Source organism: Aotus nancymaae, unplaced genomic scaffold (genome assembly GCF_030222135.1).
Source record: "Aotus nancymaae isolate 86718 unplaced genomic scaffold, 86718_ANA_hifiasm-v0.15.2.pri h1tg000064l_1, whole genome shotgun sequence".
Classification (NCBI taxonomy): domain Eukaryota; kingdom Metazoa; phylum Chordata; class Mammalia; order Primates; family Aotidae; genus Aotus; species Aotus nancymaae.
The window spans coordinates 9587312-9604575 of record NW_026988479.1 but is presented as its reverse complement, the minus strand read 5'-3'; the positions used below and the strand labels follow the sequence as shown (position 1 = coordinate 9604575).

The 17264-nt window shown below is 52.6% G+C and overlaps 1 protein-coding gene across 12 annotated transcripts in view; it reads right to left on the bottom strand.

Moving 5' to 3' along the window:
- Nucleotides 1–17264, bottom strand: part of JADE2 (jade family PHD finger 2) — a 60251-nt gene that overhangs the window by 40243 nt on the left and 2744 nt on the right. For 7 of the 12 annotated variants that reach the window (XM_012439999.2, XM_012439822.2, XM_012439750.3 and 4 more), the window contains exons 2-3: nt 7940–7997; nt 5753–5847 (exon numbers count right to left, since the gene is read on the bottom strand). In XM_012439999.2, coding sequence (XP_012295422.2) covers nt 5753–5847; nt 7940–7997 — 153 coding nt within the window. Of the gene's footprint in view, nt 1–5752; nt 5848–7939; nt 7998–10536; nt 11858–14395; nt 14578–15112; nt 15143–15782; nt 15888–17264 lie in introns of those variants that run through there. The other 5 variants (XM_064366330.1, XM_012439545.3, XM_012439461.3 and 2 more) reach the window with 4 other exon arrangements.

The following is a 17264-nucleotide window of genomic DNA, read 5'->3' as shown; positions in this document are numbered from 1 at the left end:
CATCAGCAGCTCCCAGTCCAGAGACCCAGGCCTCTACCCCTGGCTGACTTCTGGGGACTCTGACTTCCTGAAAACGCAGGTTTCTACCTTAAGACAGCCTGCCTGGGGAAACCCCCACCACCTGGCCTGCCCTTCCGCCTGTGTCTCTGCCCAGGCCAGAGGGGGACGCCACCTCAAACAGTAGCCCCCCAAAACACAGGGCTGGCCTCCAGGTCTCTCTCAGAATGTCCTTCACATCTCCGGCAGGTCCGGGGCTGGAAAGAAATTTGTTAGTCCCCCAGGCCCTGTGGGAAGGAGATGGAGTGGTGGACTGCCCCCACCCACGTTCCCTGACGTTGCTTAGCTCTTTGAACCAGGCTGGAGAGCCTCCCTCTCTCTCCTTCAACCTAGCCACAGCTTCCACTCTCCACCCCCTCAAAAATACCCAAACAAGCTTCCAGGGAACAACCAAGCCAGGAACTCCTGTCTTAGGCAAAGGGAAGGGAGAAGTCTATGGCAGTTGTTCTTTTTGTTTGTTTGTTCTACTTTTTTATTTTTGTTTTGAGACAAGAGTCTCATTTTGTCACCCAGCAGTGGCGCAGTCTTGGCTCACTGCAGCCTCTGCCTCCCAGGCTCAAGTGATCCTCCTGCCTCAGCCTCCAGAGTAGCTGGTATTACAGGTGTGCACCACCACACCGAGATAATTTTATGTACTTTTTTAGTAGAGACGGGGTTTCACCATGTTGGCCAGGCTGGCCTTGAACTTCTGACCTAGGGTGATCTGCCCACCTCGGCTTCCCAAACTGCTGGGATTATAGGTGTGAGCCACTGCACCTGGCACCTGTTTCTTTTCTGGTGGCTGTTTTGTTTTTGTTTTTGTTTTTTTGAGATGGAGTCTCACTCTGTTGCCCAGGCTGGAGTGCAGTGGTGCTATCTTGGCTCATCTATGGCAGTTGTTCTTAACCCTGGCTCCCAACAGGTCTTGTTAAAAAGTACAGATACTGGGGGGCGTGGTGGCTCACACCTGTAATCCCAGCACTTTGGGAGGCTGAAGCAGGCGGATCACAAGGTCAGGAGTTCAAGACCAGAGTGACCAACGTGGTGAAATCCTGTCTCTACTAAAAATACAAAAATTAGCCAGTCATGGTGGTGCGCACCTGTAATCCCAACTACTCAGGAGGCTGAGGCAGGAGAATCGCTTTAACCTGGGAGGTGAAGGTTGCAGTGAGCCAAGATTGTGCCACTGCACTACAGCCTGGGTGACAGAGCAAGACTCTGTCTCAAAAAAAGGTACTGGCCAGGTGCAGTGACTCATGCCTATAATCTCAGCACTTCCCGAAGCAGGTGGATCGCGTGAGGTCAGGAGTATGACACCAGCCTGGCCAACACGGCAAAACCTGTCTTTACTAAAAATATAAAAATTAGCCTGGCGTGGTGGCAAGCACCTGTAGTCCCAGCTACTCAGGAGGCTGAGGCAAGAGATCTCTTCAACCCGGGAGGTGGAGGCTGCAGTGAGCTGAGATCGCACCATTGCACTCCAGCCTGGGCAACTGAGTGAAACTCTATCTCAAAAAAATAATAATAAATAAAAAGTACAGGTATCTAGGGTGCTACTCCAGACCACGTAAGTCAGAATCCCTGGGGTGGGGTGGTATTAAAACAATAATCTCTGCTCTGTGACTTCCATCAAATTCTCAGAAATGAGTCCCACAAAGGGTTAAGCATGAACAATGGCTACACCATTTGGTGAGCCAGGCAAAGCCAGAAACTCATTGTGTAAATAATAATTTACACAATAATACCAGCTCCCTAGACCAGGCTCAGGACTTCAGGGCCAAAGGACAGGCATTAGGCAGCAGGCTGAATTCTCAGGGGCAGCTCCACCTTTTCCTTCTACTGCCTTAAGGAGCTCCCAGGGAAGACTTTAGGCTTTGTGCACTTCCACTAAAAATCCTACCGCAGCCTCCCAGGAATCCCAGGGCCCCATGCCTTCAGCTCTTAGTTCAGAGGCCCGCACTTACTCCCCTTTCACTCTGGCTGAGGGACGGCGAGCCACTGGGCAAGGGCCAGATGGGAAGCTGGGCCTCCAGGCCTTAGCCCTGTCCAGGGTCCTGACTCCTGGTCAAGCGGTTTCTTCAGCCCCGAGGCACCTCACTTGGTGCAGAGTGCCTCTTGACTTGCGCCCTTCGGGTGCACTGGGAAAGGGCAGCCCCTGAGAGGTGATCACAGGGCATCCCTGCCTATCTCATCCAAACCCAACCCCAGCCCTTTCATAGCTGTTGGATTCACTGTGCCCACTGCCTGTGGTATGCTCAACACTCCTGGTCCTCAAGCCCCCTCACGCCATCACTGTCCACATTTAGAGATAAGGAGACAAGTGAACCACAGGCTTCCACAGCTCTGCAGCCACTAAGGAAGGGGTTTCCACAGCACACAAATCACTCTGTAAGTGTTCCTGCTGGGGACTCCTGCCACACTAAGCAAACCACGTGACCAGCCTGACAGCCACCCCACAGGCTTCATACTCCAGGGGACTGAGCAGATGAGGCTCCCAGAACCCTTTTCACCAGAGTATCCAAAGCCCAGGCTCAGCAGACCATAAAGTCCCCACCCAAGTCATTCACAGAAAGAGCAGCCCGTGAGGAGATTTAGTGCAAACATTCTCTGCCGCCAAATCCTCACTTTCATCTCCACCCTCTCATGAGCCAAATAATTTGGAAGCTTTCATTGATGGTTTCCTCTCTGCCCCAAGACAACTTGGAATTTATGCCAGCCATGGCTCAACCTTCTCACTTAGGGGACCAGGAAAACCTCTCAGGCTGCTCTCCAGTCTACTGTAGGGGGAAAAGCTTGTGCCGGGCAACAGTTCAAGGCTTCTGGGCGGGGAGGACTTCACTGGCTCCCCTGGAGCCCAGGACTTGAGTTGGGGCAGTGCCTCCCAGGCTGACCTCAGAGCCTGCAGAGGCTCCTGGGCTTGGACCCAAGGTCATGTGGAGCCAGTCCCCAGCAGAGTTGGGCATCGATACTTGTACCATGGGTTTGACTATTTTTAGGTGTGGAAAGGTACAAAGGCTCTGGGCTGGAAAACCCAAGAGGCAGGGGAATTTTCTGCCCCATGCAAATTGCTCTTTCTTCTCAGCCTCTGCTGACACCTGTTTCCTCCCAGGCAGCCTGATCCTGGGTGCAGATGGCAGCCTTGCGCCTAGAGGTGGCCCCTCCTCCCACTAAAGATTGGAGGAAGCAGAGAAGGAGTGGGAGACTGGCTTAAGCTCCGCCTAGACTCAAGGGGATAAGCCAGTCCTAGGAGCTCCCCAAAACTTCCCCATCCCACTTGAACAGCGACAGTAAACAGGAGACAGGTGGGATTCCCTGAAAGGCAGGTTCCTCCTCATCTCTGAAATGGGCAGGACAATTCCTGCCTCCCAGGACCAAGAAGGCACATAAAAATAGCTGCTCCTTTACTACTTCAACCACAGCAACTGGGGAGTCCCTGTAGTTCTCAAGACTGGGGTGAGGCTGAGCGCGGTGGCTCGTGTCTGTAATCCTAACACTTTGGGAGGCCAAGGTGGGAGGATCACCTGAACTCAGGAGTTTGAGACCTTGTTTTTTGTAGAGACTTAAAAAAAAAAAAAAAAGGACAAAAAGAAAAAATAAGCCAGGCATGGTGGTGTGCATCTGTAGTTCTAGCTACTTGGGAAGCTCAGATGGGAGGATCACTTGAGCCTGAAAGTTTGAGGCTGCAGTGAGTCATGACTGCACCACTGCACTCCAGCTTAGGTGACAGAGGGAGACCTTGTCTCAAAAGAAAAAAGAAAAAAAAAAGACAGAGGGTGGGGGAAGGTCCCAAACAACCAACAGCCAGCAGGGCTCCCCAAGGCCCCACCTGCCTTTTGCTTCCTTGGCTGCATTTAAGCACATTCCATCCCCCTACCAAGCAGGGCTACAGGGCAGTAGGAGACTCAAACCTGTCCTACCCCCACCTCTCCCTCCCCCTCCCTCCCAGCACCACATTCCCCTCCCTTAACAGCATTCCCAGAGAAAACACTGTCTATACCCTACCCACCATGGGGCCATGGAAGAACCTTAGCCTTGGGGGATGGGGCACCAGGTCTCAAAGGATCCTGCTCCACCTCCCCATGGGAGAGTCCTAGGGGAGGACAGCTCCTGGAGGGAGCAAGGCGGGAGTCCTTTTTCAGATGCAAGGCTCTGCGGAAGCCTCCCTCCAATGGCTGGCTAAAGACAGCGGAACCAGGATTGCACCTGCGGTGAGGGAGCATAAAGGAGGGGGGCCAGCAAGGAGCAAGGACACCCTCCCCTACCTGTGCCGAGAGCCCTGCCACGGAACTCTGGGGCTTTCTGCCCTTGGCACTGTGAGCCCCAAGGATTTAAGGTCTTGGCTAAATGACCTTGGGATCCTCACTTTCTTTATCTACAACAGAACTGAGAAATTCTGGGCTAGTTTTAATGATTAAAAAGGAGCTTCGCAGTTTACAATAGCAAAGACCTGGAACCAACCCAAATGCCCATCGATGATAGACTGGACAGGGAAAATGTGGCACATTACACCATGGAATATTATGCAGCCATCAAAAACGATGAGTTCGTGTCCTTTGTAGGGACATGGATGAACCTGGAAACCATCATTCTCAGCAAACTGACACAAGAACACAAAATCAAACACCGCATGTTCTCACTCATAGGCGGGTGTTGAACAACGAGAACACATGGACACAGGGAGGGGAGCACTACACACTGGGGTCTGTTGGGGGGAAATAGGGGAGGGACAGTGGGGGGTGGGGAGTTGGGGAGAGATAGTATGGGGACAAATGCCAGATATAGGTGAAGGGGAGGAAGGCAGCAAATCACACTGCCACGTATGCACCTATGCAACAATCTTGCATGTTCTTCACATGTACCCCAAAACCTAAAATGCAATAAAAAAAAAAAAAGGAGCATCCAGCCCCAGTGCCTGGCTACTCCATAGGCTGTAGTACACTGTCCTGCTTAAGAGCCAGGATTAAGACCCTCCATCTCTCCATGCTCCTGCAGCCCCATCTGTGCCAAAGGCTTCTTCTGTAGTCAGTGCAATGAATGCCTCGTGGCATTAACACTGAAGACCTAAAAGAAGGAGCAATCGGGCCCTAGGGTGGGAGTTTTCAGGGACCCCAGGAAGGAGGGCTCCGGTGTCCAGGAGTCTACCCACTTCTAGTGGTCGTCTCAGTTCCAGAGGCCATAAACCTCTACCTGCCGTAAGAAACACCCCAGGTCAAAGTAAGGAAGGCTTCAAATGCAGATGCCTGTGAAATGGGCACAAGGAACCTATGACGAATTTGATGGCTCTGAGGCCCCACCCCTTACCCTGCACCAGCAAATCCTTATCACTCTTGGCTCAGCCTCCAGTGTCACAAACCTACTGCTTCTCACTCTACTGCTACCACCCAGCTCTAAGCCACCTGTTTCCTGGCTGGACGACTGCAACTGGTGTCCCTTCTCTCACAGCGGCCAGGGGGACCTTTCACTGAAACATCAGGCTGTGTCATTACCCCGTTTGAGATCCCTGAAAGGTTTCTCCTCTAGCTCAGATCATTGGAACATCTTCACAACAACCTGCAAGGCTGAAGGAAAGTGGCCCCCACCCGCGTTCGTTCCATTCGGCCGCGCTGGCCCCTCTCTGCACTGCCCTCGCCCTCTGTCAGGAATGCTGTGCCCCCATCTCCGCAGGGCAGCTCACTCTCACTCTCCACGGATCTCTGGGAAGCTCATCACTACCCACCTCCGAGGGCTTCTTTTCGTTCTGTCGGGGCCAGCCCGACTTGGTGCTGCTGGGCAGTTTGGAGCATCTTGATGTGGATGTAGATGTCGCGTGACCTTCAGAGAGAGAGAGAGAGAGAGAGAGAGAGAGAGAGAAAGAAAGAGGGCAGTCTATTAGGGGTCCTGGAGGGCCAGGAGCACCACCCACTCATACCCAAGAATAGGAAGCCTCTAAGCAAAGCCTTGGCTAGAGTGTTCAGGAGGGAGACACCTCTGTGAGCACCTAGCAGACTGTCCCTGTTCTGGGCCTCAGTCTCCTCACTGATGAATGGGGACATGAAGGCTCCTCTACTCGCCAACCAGGAGGGCTGGGGAGATCAAAGGCCATTACTGGGGCTCAGTATCAGTTTATTGTGTGACCCCAGATAAGTCCCTGGCTCTCTATGGGCATCTGCTCAAGGAGAGCAGGAATAAGCCTTTCATGATCCTCTCCACCCTGCCCCCGCTTAGGTACTGTCCCAATACTCTGCCATCATGGCCAGTGGGTATTCACAGGCAGAGCAGGGCAATGGGAAGAGAGATGCTCTGAAGCAGATCCAGGCCACCAGCCTGAACCCCTACCCAGCCACTTACTAGCTTGTCACCCGAGGCAAATGACTCAATCTCTCTGAGCCTTGGTTTTTTCTTCTGTAAAATGGGAGCAAGAGAATAACTGTCTTCAAAGGGTTGTTACGAGGAATAAGTGGTATCATGCCTATAAAAAGTCTTAGCCCAGTCCCAGCCACACAGTGATTCCTTAATAAACATTAACTATAATGATGAGGGTCTAAGGCCTTTGCTGGATCACAGGGCTGTGGTCTTCACCCCTATGAATCAAAGCAGCAGCAAGATACAGGGAGACACTAAGGCTTTGGTTGAATTGGAATAGCAGCCATGGGTGGACGCAGTGGAGAAGGCTGCTGGGGAGCCTTGCAGGTATCTGGCCCTCTCAAAGGGTTCCTCTGCCTGCAATAAAGTTAGAAATGGAGGATGTAGTTTTTGGTTCTACTGAGCCAGGCCACAGGCAGCATGCTGTAGCCACAAAAGGCCAGATGCTGTGATCTCCTGCTGAAGGGTAGAAGGGCTGGCCAGGTTGGATACCAGAGTCAAACTGGGCAAACAGAGCCCAAAGGACAACAAATGAGACCTGGAGGAAGGGACGGGGCTGAGACCTGCTTGGCAATCCTAGTGTATCTACCCTTAGGCTTTTGGGGGGCTGGAACTGTGGGAGCTAGGACGGGCCTTGGCGATCCCCCCTCACTTGCTCGTAAGTGTGAACAAACAGGTCTAGAGTTGCACAGCTCCAAGCCCGGCTTCCTTGGCAGGGCAGCCTCTTCCTTAGCCTGGGCCTCCAGCAAGGCAATCATTGCTAGGTGAGATCTTCCTGGCAGCTTAACCCTCCTGCCCCCAGCAGATGGAACTCCTTACCCCAACAGGCACAGGCAGGCCTGTGAAGAGCTGCCTTATGACCTAGTACGAGAGCCCTTGCTTCGCATAAACCTACCTTCTCTTCTCCAAATTTCAGGGGAGGCTCCCTAAACTTCTGGTGCTCGATAATGCACTCCATGCACCTCTCCCAACAACTACCACATCCAACTGACATGCCAATCCATACACAAGTCTATCTCTGGGAGTCTACTAACAAGATTCTATAAAGGTTGGGCGTCTATATTGATTTGTTCAGCAAACATTTACTGAGCACCTACTACACGCCAGACCATAGCTGGGGATGTAACAGTAAACAAGAAGAGACCTCTTAGCAAGGAGCTTACCACCGGTTAGGAAATGGTACTTATCTGGGAATTATGACAAAAGGTGACCGGTTTTGTATCTATTGTATACAGACTTTCTATAAGGGCCTTGACTTAATATATGCGGAAGCCCAGAGAGGAGTTGATCTGTTCCAATCCAAGCAAAACAAATGGAGCTGAGACCTAGAGGGGAAGGGGGAGGACAGCTGGGAAAACAAGGCCCTGGAGGCCATGGAAGGTTCAGGGACTTTCTCAGAACTGGAAGGGCAGGAGTGGAAAAACCTGACTTGATTTATGCTTTCATCAACATGCCTCTTGGTGAAATTAAGACCACAGGGCAGCCTCCTCCCACCTGGGCCTGTGGGCCTGATCACTATTCAAATGCTTTCCCTGTAGGAGCCCAAATTGTAAGGCCTTACTGTCAGTGGTGTCAGAGTTGTCACTGCTGATGGAATATTTTCGCCTCTTCTCTTCCATCTGCAACAAAAGGCAAGCCCATTATAATCACGGATGGCTTGGGAAATCCTCACTCTCTCAGAAAGTCACCCCATAACCTACCTCCCCACACTTACTCCACTGCAGAAAGATCAAAATAAAACCCTGCCCCAGCCTTCTTCTCTGCCAGCACCACCCTCTCCCACCCACCCAGAGGCCCTGGGATTCTTAAAGGCTGCGTCTCCCACCTCCTGAGCCCAGAGCCCTTGGTTGAGCAGGGGTCTGACCAAAGCTGACATAGAGGGAGAGGACATGGTGGGATCAGGAAGCCCAAACTGAACAGTGACCACAACCTGCCCAGTCCCAGCTGCCACTCAAGGACACTCAGGCCCACCATTGCAAAGGCCTCCTGAGCCACATGTCCTCTAGGGAGGAGGGTAGAGGACAGGAAACAAGACGGAGGACTATGCTGTTGGAAGTTATGAACAAGCCAGCACAGACAACACTGACGGCCCCGTCCTGTGAGTGGTGGTCAGCAGTGAACAGAAGCAGGGGAGAAGTGGGCGACACTCTAGGCTGGGTCCCCGAGACACATCAGGCCCAGGGTGACTGGTCCTGGGCTGGGCTACCCTGTCTCCTACTCCCCACTGAACTTCCCAGATAAAAGAACAAAATAAACTCCATCTCAACTGTAACATCTAATGTCGCACTATTAAGAACAACTCTCACATAGGGGTCTCATACTGAGCTCACTCAGAGGCTTCCTTTATCCACACCATCTCCTGTTCCTAACCAGGTGAGCTGTGAGCTCCACTACAGGTGAGGCCAGCACTTTGTCCTGCTAGTAAGTGGCTGAGATGGGACTGATTCCATGAAGTCTGATCCCCAGGCACATGCAGAGCTGCCTTTGTGCCCTCCATCAGCTCCTGGCTGCTGGAAGTGTTTTCCCACCACTGTTTCCTCTAATCCTCAGGAGTCCTGGGTGGCAGAGCCTGCTCTCATCCCCTTGGAGGGGAGCACAGCAGGTGCTGGGTTAACCTGTTTTGGGTCTTACAGCTTGCCTGTGACTGAGTCCTAATGTGGGAACACATCAGGGGCTCAGGGTTCAGAGCCCGCTCCTCTATGTTCCCTGACTGACTGTCCACGGCAAAGGATAGGGAGGGAGTCTGTGTCAGTAGAGAGGAAGCCCCACTGCCCAGCCCATCTGCACTAACTCCCACTGCCCCCAACCCAGTCCATTTCCTGCTGAGCCCTGGGATGCCACCACCTTACTGCAGCCCTTTGAGACCAGGGAGCATCTGCTCTCTAAGGTGGGTGTGAACACCCAGCTCTCTCAGCTGACCAGGATGGCCCTCCTCTCTTGGACTTGATCTCAGCCAGGAGCTTCTCTCTGCCCCAGTGCCCACTGGCAGCAAGATCAGCATGGCAGGAAGGCTCACTGAGGCTGCCTGCCACCCAGCTTCAAAGGTGCCGGTGAAGTGCTCTCCAGAGGCTGAGGTTCCGAGGGACATTGGTGGTGCAAGCAGCACAGAGGCAGGAACAAGGATGGCTAAGGCTGCTAAGCACTCATGGCGGGTGGCAGGGGGTTCTCTGGTCCACAGAGACCTCAGTGAGTCCTTAGAACAGCCCTTTGTTACCGGCATGTATCATGGCTACTTCCCTTTCAGAGAGGAATCTTAAGCTCAGAGGTTAAGTGACTTGCCCAAGATGCTGGTGACTGTATTTGATTCAGGAGACCATGCTCTTGACCTTCTGACTTCTCTGCCTCTGTGCAGCAGAGTACAAACAGCCCAGTCACCCACAGCTGCCACCCTCACTGCCTTCCAGAAACTGTGTGTCAAGAGTGTGACACATCTGTAATCCCAGCGCTTTGGGAGGCCAGGGCTGGAGCATCTCTTGAGCCCAGGTGATCAAGACCAGCCTGGGTAATGCAGTGGGATGCATCTCTACAAAAATTTTAAAAATTAGCCGGTTGTGGTGGCACATGCCTGAGGTCAGAGCTATGCAGGAGGCTGAGGGGCGAGGATAGCTAGAGTCAGGGAGATCAAGGCTGCAGTGAGCCATGATCTGATTGTGTCAGTACATTCCAGCCCTGGCCACAGAGTGAGAACCTATCTCAAAAAAAAAAAAAAAAAAAATGCCAGGCATGGTGGCTCACGCCTGTAATCCCAGCACTTTGGGAGACTGAGGCAGGAGTTCAAGACCAGCCTGACCAACATGGTGAAACCCTGTCTCTACTAAAAATACAAAAATTAGCCAGGTGTGGTGATGCGTGCCTGTAATTCCAGCTACTCAGGACGCTGAGGCAGGAGAATTGCTTGAACCCGAGAGGCGGAGGTTGCCGTGAGCCGAGATCGAAACACTGCACTCCAGCCTGACAGACAGAATGAGACTCTGTCTCAAAAAAAAAAAAAAAGAAAGAAAAGAAAAGAAAAAAGAGTGTGACAAAGGCTGACTGACAGAACCCTGACTCCTGATTCTAGCCTACGTCTTCCTCAGCGCAGCCCAGCCCAGTGCAACCCAGCTTTGTCCTGACATGGGTGGGTGGAGTAGGGGGAGAGGTGCTAAAAAGTGCACCCACCCATTTTCTCCTGCAATCCTGTATGTGAATTCCATTTCTCTTCATTTCCTGCAAAGGCACTTTGGAGCCAGCATCTCCCACAGCATTAAAAGCAGGAGCTGTGGATTCAAGCGTGATGGGTTCAAATCTTAGCTCCTTTCCTCATAGACCAGGGACCTTGGGAAAGACACACCTCTCAGAAGACATAAACTGGAACTGGCTTTTTACGTAAATATCCTGAATTTAAAATGTTGGCAACTGAGTCAGAATTTTTACAATACTTTGAAAGGGCCAAACTAAACACATCTGTGGGCCAGAATCAGCTAGTGAGAATAAATAAGACAGTGTAAAGCCCTCAGCACAGTTGCTAGAGATCCATATGGGTGCCAGTTAGTAATACCATGGCAGACTTGGACCAGGTCGGAGAGTCCCAGAGGAGGGGCTCCTAAAAAAGAGGCAGGAAGGAAGGTGCCCAAGAAAGGACTCTCGACTGCCCAGGAACCAACAGGTGACTGTCAGCATGCAGACCTACACCCCGTACCGAGTCCATTCTCCATCCAACCTTGTCCTCCATGAAACACCAAGTGCCTGGGGATTGTTCTGCGTTGGGGCTGTCCCATGGGAGGCTATTACTAAGGGAGCAGGTAACTGGGCTTGAGAGGGAAGCCACTGTTTTGTGAGTGCAGCTTCTTTCCTTTAAACCAAGTCTTCCAAAGGCCTCCTTGCTCCAGCGAGCCCCCCACCATCACGGTGGTTAATGAGGCCTGGGGCTGCATGTGTCAGTTTTTTGCCCCATGCATCACCCTCCTTGCAAACTCAGCAAGAGGGACAGGAAGGACTCCTTTCCCAAAGCTGAAATCCAGGATTGCAAACACAAGTGCTTCGATGTGACCTTGGCCTCTGGTTTTTCTGGGTTCCCCAATCTCCCCCAAAGCAAGGTCTGCTCTGGAAGATTTCAGTGTCACAAGGCACTTGCTTTCGAGGACAGAAAGTGCTCCTGAAATCCTACCTATAAAGAAGACTCTAGGAAAGAAAGGGTCTCCTTTTCCTGCCATTTGCACCAGCCCACTGGCACCTCTCATGCAACCCCCGGGATAGGGACACAGGTAGGAAGCTCTCCTTCAAAGTGTGGGTGTCTTGAGTCCCCTCAATGAAGCAGAAGCCTCTCTGTGTATCCTCGGCCCCAACAAGTCCACTAGGCTCTGCCTCCAGAACACACCCACTTTCTTCCTATTGTCACCACACTGGTCCAAGCCAATCTTATCTCTTGCCTGAACGCCTTGTTCATCTCCCAGCTTCCACTATCACTACACCCATGTCCAGGCTCCACCCAGCTGCCAGGGTGATGTTTAAAAAGCATAAATCAGTCCAGGTGTGGTGGCTCATGCCTGTAATCCTAGCACTTAGGGAGGCCAAAGCAGGTAGGTGACTTGAGCCTAGAAGTTCAAGATTACTTGGGCAACATGGCAAATCCCCGACTCTACAAAAAATCCCAAAAGTTAGTCAGGAATGGTGGCGTGTGCCTGTGGTCCCAGCTATTGAAGGGGCTGAAGTGGGAGCCCAGAGGGCCAGTGCAGTGGCTCACGCTTATAATCGCAGCACTTTGGGAGACCCAAGTGGGCAATCACTTGAGAGGTCAGGAGTTTGAGACCAGCCTGGCCAATGTGGTGAAACCCCATCTCTACTAAAAATACAAAAATTAGCCAGGCATAGTGGTGGGCACCTGTAATCCCAGCTACTCTGGAGGCTGAGGCAAGAGAATTGCTTGAACTCGGGAGACAGAGGTTGCAGTGAACCAAGATCCTGGGCAACAGAGTGGGACTCTTGTCTCCAAAAAAAAAAAAGATTATAAATCAGAAGCTGAGCATGGTGATGTGCACCTATAGTCCCAGCCCATTGGAAGGTGAAGGCAGGAGGATCACTTGGGCCCAGAAGTTCAAGGCCAGACTGGGCAACACAGTAAGACCCCATCTCTACAAAAAAATTAAAACAAAATTTCTTTTTTTTTTCTTTTGAGACGGAGTCTCACTCTTGTTGCCCAGGCTGGAGTGCAATGGTGTGATCTCCGCTCACTGTAACCTCCGGCTTCCAGGTTCAAGTGGTTCTCCTGCCTCAGCCTCCCAATTAGCTGGGATTACAGGCGCCCGCCACCACACCCTGCTAATTTTTGTATTTTTAGTAGAGATGGGGTTTCACTATGTTGGTCAGGCTAGTCTCGAACTCCTGATCTCAGGTAATCCACCCACTTCAGCCTCCCAAAGTGTTGGGATTACAGGCGTGAGCCACTGCGCCCAGCCCAAAATAAAAATTTTAAAAGGCATAAATCAGATCACATCATGCCCCTACTGAAAATCTTCAAAGGCTTCATAGATCAAAGGAAAAATCTTAAGCTCCTGACCGTAAGACCCTACAGAATCTAGCCCCTGCCACCTAGACAAGTTCATATTGACCACTGTCCCCTTCCTCACCACCTTCTAGCCATGCTGGGCTCCTTTCGTTCCCTTGAACAAGCCAAAGATTCCATGCTTCAAGACCTGTGCACAGGCTGTACTCCACTCTGCCTAGAATATTACTCTATGTGGTCTATACATGTCTGACTCTTCAATCTTCAGGTTTAAGCTTAAATGTGGCCTATGTCAGTCTATGCTCATCGCCCTATCTGAAGAAATTCACCACTCAGTGTCCACAGAATACCCATCCCAGCTGTGCTTGTTGAGCTACTTGTTGCATGTCCTTTTCCTTGGAATGTGTTCCACAAAGAGTAAGGAGCATTCCATCTAGACTCCGGCCAGGACCCCAGTGACCCCTCCCGTGACACCCAGCACATACTAGGGAATGCTGAGTGTGCTCTTGCTCCCTGCCCGAGAAGTGCTGGGACCACACAGTCCAGCTGGCCTGCCTGTGGCTTGCTGGAACAAACACCCCAGCCCGAGATTTTGCCCTTGTTTTCACAGCCTGCCTTCCCCGTCTTAACCTCACACATTTTCCAGGAGGCTTTATTTGGCTGGGCTCCTGGCTAATGATCAATGTCAACTCAGTAATAGGGCAGCAATTTGGTGGCAGATGTTTTCTTGGCAGCACTAGTGATTGGTCTTAGTGGGTGCCTCAGGTCTGGACTTAAAACACCAATGCCCAATGCCAGCCCCCTTTAAAGACCTCTCTGCAAATAAACTCAAATAAACACCCTGGGCCTCCATTAACGCCCTTCCAGCTGACCCTGGGAACAGTGGGCCTTTCAGGCCTGCTACTGCAGCCACTCCCTGGGCAGTTAAAACACCCCAACCTGGCCTCCGGCCTCTCCTCTCCAGGGGCCACGAGGCCTGGCCTGCCCGCCACCACACAGCAGGATTTCATCCTCCTCCTTAAAAAGAGGAGAAAAAAGGGCTTTCAAGCAGGCAATTTACCATTCCAGACACAATCTTTCAAAGAGAAACAAAAACTCTCCCTGTCTGAGGCAGACCGCGAAGGCGTGTGTGTAATAAGATGCTAATACAATTTAATGATATTTCGGCTGGAAAACCTGTCCTCAGAGCCTCCTTGGGTTGGGAAGGCCAGACATTCAGAAAACAAGAGCTGCACACTCTTAAACCGCTTTAAACAGGGGTCACAGCCCCACTCTTTCCTATCTCTCATTAACTTTAATGCCTTCTCAGGGACAGTAATTGCAGTTACAAAAATGATTTTGTACACAGAGTAGAGGGCTGCTGCCTAGGATCCTCCAATTGGCTTCCCGGACCTGCTTCTCCAAGCCTAGGGGAGCCTGAACCCTGCTCCAACACCCGCCACCGCCTGTCTGCAACTTCAAGTGTCCCAGAGAGGACTCAGCTCCCCTTGAAGACACTGCCCACACCCACCCTCCAGACCAGTTCTGCAGACATACCAAGGGGGTGCTGGGAGAATGAAAAGGTTCTGTCTACTTTGTTCTTCAGAACCTTCTCACCCTACTTTTGTCCCAGAGAGGGCAGAGCTCAGTCCACTGGCTCCCACATCGGCTGCCCATTGGCACCTGCAGCATCCTTCTGATCCCTTCTGCAGAGAAGGGAGCTGGCTCTCTGGCCTAGCCTAAAGGTGAGAGATCAAAGGTCAAAGCTGCATTGAGGCCCTCTCCAGGTAGAGTAAGGATGACTAGTACTAATGAAGTGCTTATCACATGCCTGGCTTTGGGCTTAGTCTTTTTTTATGCAATCACTTATTCTGTACATGAGATAGGTACTGTTATTAATCCTATCTGCAGAAAGTGCTCCTTGTAACATAACTGAGGCAGTTGGTAACTGTACAGCCAGGATTCAAACCTAGGCTGCTGTCTGACTCCAGAAGGTATACACATCCCCAGTGGACTACAGTGTACAGGCCTGCAAGTTCCAGGGTGTGGGTGTGGGTATTCCAGATTCCTATGGGCTGAGAGGAGCTCTGAGCTGGGACCTACAATTGTAAGCTTTTGAGCCACACGGAAAAGGTCAAGGACAGGGCAAGCCAAAGGTATCCTGCTCCCCAACTCTGACCTGGCCTCCCCATCAGAGAACCTAAAGGGAGAACTGAGAGGTCCCAAAGAGCCTGCTGCATGCACTATGAAGAATTTGGACTAGAAGCCTCTTACCTGTGTCATGAGCATAAGACAACTGCCTTCCTGTTAAAAGGAACACAGGGTTATGGCCAGAATACCCTGCCCCCCAACCTCAAGGATGTGGGAGTCAGTGTCCAAGGCCTAACTTCAAGACTCTGCGGTGCATCTAGGGCCTGGGGACCGGCAGTCCCACCTCACCAGTCAATGAAAGCTAAGTGGAGATTTCTTGGACCACTGTTACTGGCTCTTTAGCCAGGCAATTTAGGGAAAGGAAAAGCATTTTGGATGGGAAAACATTCTGGAAACATTTGCTGCATCCTGAGCCCAAACAACTCTATCCTTAAACACTTCATCTCCAAAAGTGCTGGGGAGACCCTTGGCCAAACAGTTTCAAAACCAACATTCACTGCAAGTCCTGCTGCCTGGGGCGAGGACTTCCCTCTGTGAGGCATTTGCTGCAGAACCAAATGCTTTTCTCCTCAAAACAACAGCCAACAGCACTTGGGACAACCTAGAAGGCTCCAGATCAAACAAACATCCCTTTTTTCCCCTACCATGCAAACTTTCTCAATAAATTATTCGCCCACTTCGGATCAAAGCCTGTTTTTGCAGCCTGTGACCTAAAAAGCAAATAGCATCTCTTAAACATGAAAGCCCTCCTCCCTGCCTGGGTCAGCTTTATTACTCATTCCTTCCCCCTTACAGTTATTCTGTTGTTATTTTCCTCCTCTGCTTGCTAGATGGCTCTGCGAGTCCCAACCCGTCCAGGGAAGATGGGACAGGACGGATGGTGCGTTCATCTGGGGCCCTGGGGTGAGAGAGAAAGTCAGGGTAGGGGAGAAGCCCTGGGAACCCAGGAAACAAAGCCAGGCCCGGTTGGCAGCTCCCTGCCCAGCCCTTTTGCCAAATGTCCTACTGGGAATTTTACCAGTGAAGGCAGGGAGTTAATGCCACTCCGAGAGGAGGGGCCAGGCGGCCCTACACCTCCCAGGCGCAGGACTCAATTTGCAAACATAAATGCTAAGGGGGCGTCCTGACAGCCTGTCTGGGATCAGAGCTCAGGGGTCCTCCTTCCAACAAAGGCAAGGCGCGTCCCACCCAGCCCCTTCCTAGCCGCTCTGGAACCACTCTGAATGAAAATATGACACCTCTCGATGACCCCCTACAAACCCTGACCCAGGATAAAACTTTGTGCCTCGAAATCCTGCAGAAGATGAGCCAGGGGTGCTAGAAGCAGTGGCGAGGTTTGGAAATCTGCAGAGACCAGAATCACCGACCGCAGTGTGCCTTTGACATACGGCAAAGACACCCGGTGACCCTTCACTTCCCCCAGCCTCCAGCAAGAGGCCAGCGGCCAAGCTGGTTAAAAAGTGCCCAGGCCAGCCACAGTAGCTGAGCGGACTGGGAGGGGAGTTGCGCGCGCCTCCAGCCCGCCCCTGGAGGCAGTCCGCGGGACCGCAGGCTGGAGGCGCGCCGGCGTGATTCCGACAGCGGGAGCCGGGAGGAGGAGCCGGAGGAGGCTGCGGGGGGCTCCGGCCCAGGCGAAGGAAGGGCAAGAGGCTGTGCGGACCAGGGGCGGCGCCGGGAGGTGGGTGGGCTTGACGCTCCGGTCGGGGGAAGGGTTTAAGAGACGCCGGAAAGAGCAGCCGAGCCTCGGGGCGGCAGGAGGGGGGTGGGTAGCCGTGTGCAGTAGGGGACAGGGCTGGGCCTCTGGAAGCTAGAGTGAAGCCTTCCTGGCTGTCTCGCAGGCATTCCCATCCTCCGGCAGAACAGCTGAGAATCGCCAAGTTGACCCCTCTCATCCATTGGCCGAAAAGAGAGGGTGTCTCAGGACCCAGGGATGGGCGGGAAGAAACCATGGGGAGCCACAAGTCTGCACCCAGGCGGGGAGGAGGCGGGCGGGCGCCGCTCCGCAGGCGCAGGCGAGTGGGTGGGAAGAAGGGAGGGAGAGGGAGGAAGGAGGTGAGGCCGGGAAGATGCCACTGCCGGGGGCGGGGCGGGGCCGGGGATCCGGCACAGGGACTGCAGCAGTGCTTGGTGGGGGCGGGGGCTGCAATGTCACTCATTTGAGTCAGGTGTGTGCGTCCGAAACCGGGTCCGCCACAAGCCCGCATCTTCCTAGTGACACCCAGGGCGCAGGGGCAGAGGGCAGGGGACTGCGGATCCGTCCCTGAAGCGGGACGCG